The 8,229-nt window shown below is 29.7% G+C and overlaps 1 protein-coding gene across 1 annotated transcript; it reads left to right on the top strand.

Moving 5' to 3' along the window:
- The first annotated feature begins 1,050 nt into the window (after positions 1-1,050).
- On the top strand, positions 1,051-4,402 carry FZY2 (flavin monooxygenase-like protein). Its single transcript, NM_001330991.1, has 4 exons — positions 1,051-1,990; positions 3,044-3,292; positions 3,589-3,714; positions 4,189-4,402. The coding sequence occupies exons 1-4, from the start codon at positions 1,298-1,300 to the stop codon at positions 4,354-4,356; spliced, it is 1,236 nt and encodes a 411-aa protein (NP_001317920.1). The 5' UTR covers positions 1,051-1,297; the 3' UTR covers positions 4,357-4,402.
- Positions 4,403-8,229: the final 3,827 nt, after the last annotated feature.

Here is an 8,229-nt window from a genome sequence, read left to right as displayed (position 1 = left end):
GATGTATCAAATCATTATTCAATTTCAAAAATAATTAAAAAAAAAACAAATATAATAAAGAAAGTTAGGAGTATTCCATTTTCTTTTTTAACCAATATATATTTCCATTATATCATATATATATATATAGTGGCTTTAGGTCTAGGGTATATTTTAGTAATATTGGTTTTTAACTTTTAAGTGGAGTCTACTTCTTTAGTTCCACCCGGCCCAATGAGGCACAGTCCAACCCAATGCCAACCATAACTACCTCTTCTAACAAATTCAAAAATCTTACCAAACTAACATGTTTTATTATTAAATATATATATAAAAAAAAATTAACTCCTAATAAATATATATTTTCTATTATAATTAAACAAAATAGAGAACTCAATAACTTTTTAACTCATTCGAAAATCAAGATTGTTTTAAGATTTTATGCAAAAGAGACCAACTCCCTCAAGGATTTAAGTATAAATGAAACACCCAATAAGCCCTCACATCTCTCTAGTATGACACATATAGTGACGTGTGTAATATTGGACAAAACTTTTTATTATTCTTTTTCATCTCTTGCTTAGCTAAATTCAAAATTCAAAATAGATCACCATCGAGAATTAATTGTGATTCTTTTTAGCTAGAGTTTCGAATGTTTACCGCTTTAATAAACGTATATCAAATAAATAAGAATTTGAGTTTTAGATTTAAAAAGAATAGACGTTATGCAACAACTAATTGCGATGTCAATACAGATATCAAAATAATTAAAAAAGAAAAGAAGAGTTATATAATATTGTTATTAATCTCCACACACACCAAGTATATAATGATACACACACATACACTATATATATCTATGTGTCCCACTTCCATTAATACTTTCATTGTGTCCGGTATATATAGAGTGAATTCAATTCATTTATTGATCATCTTCTCCCTTCCTTTCTTCTTTCTAATGAACCAAAAGGAATGTGTAGACACATCTACATACCAAATTCCACAATATTATTATTGTTATAAATTATAGATTTGAATCTTGAACAAAAAAGTGGATAAATTAAGAAGTATATCTCTTAATTAGCTCCACTTCTTTAGGGGCTTATCAAACTCCTATTTGTTCTGGATAATACTTTGTGACTTAGTCTTTTTTTCAAGCTAAGTGTTTTTAGCTCTCAAACTCCCTTGACCAATGAGTTTCCTCAATTTTAGCTCTTTACCTTATCTCCCACTATTCTTCAAATAGATAAAAGGGGATACAATACTTACTTATTCAAAATCTATCTATCTATATATATACACACACTCCTCATCTTTGATGGATTCTTATTTGAAAGAATTACAAGGCAAAACATCTCATGATCCTTATTTCAATCACCACAACAAAATGATAATGAACAAGTGTGTATTTGTTAATGGACCAGTAATTGTTGGAGCAGGACCATCAGGGTTAGCCGCAGCAGCATGTTTAACATCAAAAGGTGTTCAAAGTTTAGTATTAGAGAGATCTAATTGTATAGCTTCTTTATGGCAACTCAAGACCTATGATCGTCTTAGTCTTCATTTGCCTAAACAATTCTGTGAACTACCACTTATGCCATTCCCTCATGATTTCCCTACTTATCCTACAAAACAACAGTTTATTAAATATTTGGAGTCGTATGCCATCACGTTTAATATCCGTCCTCTATTCAATCAAACCGTAGTATCCGCTTGTTATGACCGGAATCTTGGACTATGGAGAATCAGGACGGATACTACTACTAGTAGTACTGAGTTTGTTACGCGTTGGTTGATTGTGGCAACTGGAGAGAATGCGGAGGCAGTGGTGCCTGATATTGAAGGAATGGAGGAATTTGATGGGAGCATAATGCATACGAGTTTGTATAAAAGTGGTGAAATTTTTAAAAGGAAAAAAGTGTTGGTTGTTGGATGTGGAAATTCAGGAATGGAGGTGTGTTTGGATCTGTGTAATCATCATGCAACTCCTTCACTTGTGGTTAGAGATACTGTAAGAACACCACTCATAAATCTGTCTCTTAGTTTCACACCGACTCTTCACTTTTGATGTCTTGCTGTATTCGTCTCGAATTCTTCACTCTTCACTTTTGATGAATCTGACATGGAGCTCTTTTTAAAGAGTCTGAGCAAAACATAGATTTTTATTTACTATTTAATCTATGGTTTTTAATAACTAAAAGAATATACTTTTTTTTAAATTATTTTTTTTGGGGTTTAATTTTCTTGGGACATTTTTAAAGCAAATTGATTACAAACTTTTGTTTGTATGTTTTTTTGTCTAAACAAAATAAAGGGAAACATGGTATTTCATTTCTTAACTTTATGTCAATTTCATTTGAGAAGAAAAGGTAAACTTTGTGATTTTTTATTTTTTTTTGGAAATTTTTAACTAATTTAGAGAGACATATGGAAAAAGGTCTAGGGGTAATTTCTATATGTTTTAAGTAGTTTTATTAATCTTGTGTTTCCTGAAAAAATTTCCTACTTATGTGGAAACAATGAGAAACCCTAGTTTTTTTATTTTTGGGTAAGAAAAGGGGATTACAATGTGATGAAATTGAAACCGCATACTCAGAGAATCAGCCAAATGAATTACTAAGATTAGTCAATTTATTTATATTTGTCATCTAATTTTTTTAAAAAAATTAAAAAAAGAAGACAATTCTCATGTGCTCAAAGTTAAAAAGTTGGAAGTGACTTCAAGTTCCAACAAAATTGATTTGTAAAGTTTTTTAATTTAACTAATTAAAAGATTTTGTTGTGTATTTTTCACTTTCTTGGAATTGTCAAGCATGCGCAATATTTTTGGTGGAAGCATGGACAATTTTTGTTTTCATTAATCATTAATAATTAATAATAATTGATTCCAATAAGGTTTTTTTTTTTTTAGCAACCTAAAAGTGAAAAAGTCCAGATATTGGCCATTCATCCAGAATGGCAACAATGGGCACTAAGCAATTAGTTGAATTTCTCATCAATTTTATTCATGAAAAAACTTTATTATTCTAACAAATTAATTTTGACTTTCAATTTTTTTTCTTAGGTACATGTCTTACCAAGAGAAATGCTTGGAAAATCAACTTTTGGGCTATCCATGTGGTTACTAAAGTGGTTACCTATGCGACTTGTCGATCGATTTTTATTAATTACTTCAAGATTATTACTCGGTGACACGTCCCGACTCGGATTAGATCGACCTGAGATCGGACCTCTCGAGCTAAAAAACTTGTCCGGGAAGACCCCTGTACTTGACGTTGGAACGCTTGCTAAAATTAAAAGTGGTGACATTAAGGTGCGTTACAAAAAAAAAATATAATTGATGGACTATGTATCAAATCACTTTTTTTTTTTACCTATAGCTTTTTTAATGTTTGTTGGGATCCCTTTTCTCATACTCAATCATTGCAAATATTCTATAAACAGTGTGACAAAATCTCTTCAAGCTTAATTTGTCCCAACATTTTATTTTTCTTCATTCTACTAGCATAAACCCCTAGGTTGTAGTATTAACTTTATTTTTATTTTGTAGGGATAAATTTTTGTTGTGATATAAATGATTGATTTTTAGTTGTTATATTATGTGTATAGGTATGTCCTGGAATTAAGAGATTATTAAAGCATCACACGGTGGAATTTGTAAATGGACAAACAGAAGAGTATGATGCAATAATCTTGGCAACTGGTTACAAAAGCAATGTGCCCTCGTGGCTAAAGGTACTCACTCTTTTTTTACCTTTACTAAGTTCCTGTCTGAACGTAGATTCTGAAGTTGAACTTTAAAAGCTTACGTTTTTTGAAAAAAACTTAAAGTTATATTTGGACACTCATGTTTTATGAGTTGAATTTGAGTACAGAATTTCAAAATTTATGATCAAACAGATATTTGGAGACAGAGTTTCAAAATCTGATTCAGAATCTACGGCCGAACACGAACTTTAGTAACTTGTTTCCCAAGGATGTGTTCGATGAATTTGATTGAGAAAATAGAAAAAGGAACTACGTATAATATAAGTCGAATTTTGTAAATAAATTTTTAAAATCTGATACAAAATCTATGACCGAACAGTGATTAAGAATCCATGGTCGAACGCTAACTTAGTTACATAGTTTCCAAAGGATATGATTGATAAAAATGAAAAAAAAAAAAAAGTATTGTAAGTTTCATATTAGGTTTTGTTTGGTTTGCAGGAAAAAGAGATGTTTTCAGAGAAAGATGGTCTACCAAAAAGGCCATTTCCCAATGGGTGGAAAGGAGAGTGTGGACTTTATGCAGTGGGGTTCACCAAACGTGGCTTGCTTGGTGCTTCAATAGATGCAAAGAAAATTGCTGAACACATTCATCAATATTTTCAATGAAAAAATATTTTTGATTTAACAAAATCTCCCCACACACACACCAAGGAAAAAAAAAAAATTAAAAGTGTTGGTATCAAAAAAAAAAGTTTCATTTTTTTTGATCCTACAAATGAAGAAACAAAAAAGAAAAAAGAAGATCAAGATTTTTGTGGGGATTTATCATCATCAAAATCTAGCTAGTAGTAGTGTATACACACCTTGTACATTTTTTTTGTTGTTGCCAATTTTCTCTTATTTTAATTATTATTAGGTATTATGACATTGTTAGGGGAGGAAAAAAAGAAGAAGGAGATTTAGGCTTTTTTTTTTGTTTTTGTTTTAATGAGTTTGGTTATATGAGTATTAATTTACTAATATTCATATATGTTTTTTTTTTCTTTTTTGGGGTTTATTATGACAACACAAGAAAAAGAAGATGATTTTTGTTTTTTTTTTTTAAAAGAAAAATATAATTTTTATTTTTATCATTGGTAGAATTGTGAGGTTTGTGATTTTCCAAGTAGGATTTTAATTATGGTATTTGCATGTCTAGTGAGTATATAATTAAATATGATAACGAAATTTACGTACCAAAATTCCCAATGATCAGAGCGACCTGTGCACTATCTTTATGAATTTCTGCCATTTCCTGCTGTGGTGATATCTCATTAATTTAAATACTCCAACTAGTATTTAGGACCACTTAATTAATTCATTCATCTGCTTCTACAAAATAACAAATTTCAAATTAATGAAAAACTTAACAATTACTACTAAAAATGATAAAATGACACTTAGGAATACAGAGTTAATTAAGATCTCGAGTATCTCATTGTAAACTCTTAGGATATTCATAAAGAGATCAAGACAGATATGTCATATCAGATTTTTCTTGATAATCAAATAAGTACTTCAAGAGGATCCACAAATTCATTCAAAGTACAAATCATCAAAATTCGAGACATACGTCACTAATGGCTAGAGATATCTTACGACAGAAAAGAACTAGAGAGTAGTGAGAGTCCAATTTCTCTATTTCTATGAGGTAAAGATAAAATCTGAATACATTCTATCATTTTCAAACTTTCCTATGTGAGATTACACTTAATCATTGTTATTACTACTTGGAATTGAATTTGATGTTTTATCACTTGTTCCAAGATTGATAATCCTTTTTAATCAATCAAATAGCAAGATTACATGATTTGAGATGAGGAAAAAAATGATTTTTTTTTTGTGTGTGAATAGAATAATGTGCCATAATCATGAAATTTAATTAACTTCCCTCTCTCTATCTTTTTTTTCCTTGTTGAAATTTTCTAAACAATTTTACAAGTCACATGTGTTTTCTTTTGAGATATATACTAATAAACAATATAATGGACCTTTTGCAATTCTCAAATCAAATCCAAATGGTCCCCCTTTCTTAAGTAAAGACCTTTTGATAAAGAATAGAGTACAAAGCAACATATAATTGCTAATTAGTTGCTTTCAGAACATGCCTTAAACCTTTTATTGATTGGTAAAACAATCACACCATAATTCAAATTCAAAATTTGGCAATTTTGTCCTGGTCATAATGTAGTTTGTAGACCAAAGGGTTTATGCCTCACAATCTTTGAAAATATAATTACGATTATATTGATATATTTTATTAATGATGAAAACAATGAAATACAAAATGAGGTAGCTATATATGCAAAAAAACAATTTATTGGAAAAGAAATTGTAGTTTGAAAGTCTGGAAATGAAAATTTTGATCAAAGTTAACATTTAGGTTGATGGGGTTGGATTCGAATTTTGACCAACTCTTTTATGTCTGAAGGATAACTTTTTACTTCGTTGGGTGGTTTGCACGGGTTTCAAAATGTTCGTGACTATTTTGAATCATTGATTGAAAATTTTAACCTTAAAGAAAGTCATGTTTGGCGAGAATTAACATTTGATCAAGATAATCTCAAATAGGTGATTTGATAATTTTAACAAGTCTCAAACATATTTTGTGATTGATTTGCATATTTAATTGTGCTTGAGAGTTTCTAGATTAATTTTTAATGTTGGTTTTGAGTTTTGATTGAAGTTTGGTGGTTGTTAGTGTCTGATGTCTAGCGTAGTCGCACTTGCATTGTTTTGTTTGTAATTGTGAGGTGTGGTTCACAATTTTCTAAAGTATGAAATTCTTCAATTGGAGGTTAATTAATAATTCATTTTAGCTAGTATCTTGTTCATAAGCGAGTTAATACCTCATATGGTCACTCAACTATGCATTCTTCTATCAGAAAGTCATTCAACTTTCAATTTTCACTCAAAAGTCACTCAACTATGCACTTCTTTCTCAGAAAATCACTCAACTTTGAATTTTAACTCAAAAATCACTCAACTATCCACTCTTTCCTCAGAAAGTAACTCAAGCTATTAAATTGTTTTTTTTAACTAAAATTTGTTGATATTAATTATTTATATAACAAATCAAAATTTTTTAAATTTAAAAATACCATTTAAACCATTTAGTGATCCACCCACGTAACCCGACCCATTAAAAAACATGATATGACCCATTTTATTTTGTTTTTAATCCTATTCAAGGTTTAAAGAAAGGGACTAATTTAGGATTAAAGATAAAATAAAATGGGTCATATTATATTTTTTAATGGGTTGGGTTAGGTGGGTGGATCAGTAAATGATTTAATTTATTTTTTAAAATTTTTAGTTTGTTATATAAATAATTAATATCAATAAATTTAAGTTAAAAAAATAATTTAATAGATTGAGTGACTTTCTGAGGAAAGAGTGGATAGTTGAGTGACTTTCTGAGGAAAGAGTGGATAGTTGAGTGACTTTTGAGTTAAAATTGAAAGTTGAGTGACTTTCTGAGAAAGAAGTGCATAGTTGAGTGACTTTTGAGTTAAAATTGAAAGTTGAGTGACTTTCTGAGAAAGAAGTGCATAGTTGAGTGACTTTTGAGTGAAAATTGAAAGTTGAGTGACTTTCTGAGAAAGAAGTGCATAGTTGAGTGACTTTTGAGTGAAAATTGAAAGTTGAGTGACTTTTTGAGAGAAAAATGCATAGTTGAGTGACCATCTGAGGTATTAACTCGTTCATAAGCTTTCTACCAAATATGTTACACAATTCTAAAATAAATTTTATATTTGACCTCAGAGGAGGTAGTTGGCTTTTTGACTTAATATTTAAAATCAACTTTTTACTCACTTGCAAGCGAGTGTATTGATACATTTTTCCAACTCATCAATAGCTATATATGTTGGATCACTGGTCAAAAGGTATCAAATATTGTATTTTAATAAGTTAAAGGTCTAGTTGACAAAGTCTAGAGTAAGAGGATTTAAAATACAATGTCTTACGAGTACAAGGATCCATCAAACCATCGAATTGATAAGGACTCACCAATATTACTGCTAGCTGGTCAGAGATAGTACTAATCGCGAGCTGGATAATGAGAGTCAGAACCTACATTATAAAATAATATTGGTAGAAGTATGTGATTAATATTTTGAATGTACTGAGTATGTCAGATAATGTATTATAAGCGTAATATTTAAACATGATGAATTTGTAAAATATGCTAAAACAATTGTAGTGTTGTATTTCTTGTAAATTTACTTTTAATTACAAAATGATCATTTTACCTTATCCTTAGGATTTTCATGTGTTAAGAAATGGTTGGTGTGATCCTCGAAATGATCGTATATGATTTTGGTGATTTAATTCATCTTTACTTGAAAATTTTTGATAGGATTGATTTTGGTCAATACTTTGAGTTTCGAGCAGTGGGTGAAGATTTTGTCAATTCCATCGCGTCCGCAATATTGAGTTAGAGCTAGAAGGGTAACTATTAAGAATTTCAAAGCCTTAAGTTGAGTTTTGAATGTTTGA

The sequence above is a fragment of the Solanum lycopersicum genome, chromosome 8 (genome assembly GCF_036512215.1).
Source record: "Solanum lycopersicum chromosome 8, SLM_r2.1".
In the NCBI taxonomy this organism is placed as follows: domain Eukaryota; kingdom Viridiplantae; phylum Streptophyta; class Magnoliopsida; order Solanales; family Solanaceae; genus Solanum; species Solanum lycopersicum.
Note: the sequence above shows the minus strand (reverse complement) of the source record. Positions and strands in the feature narration are given on the sequence as shown.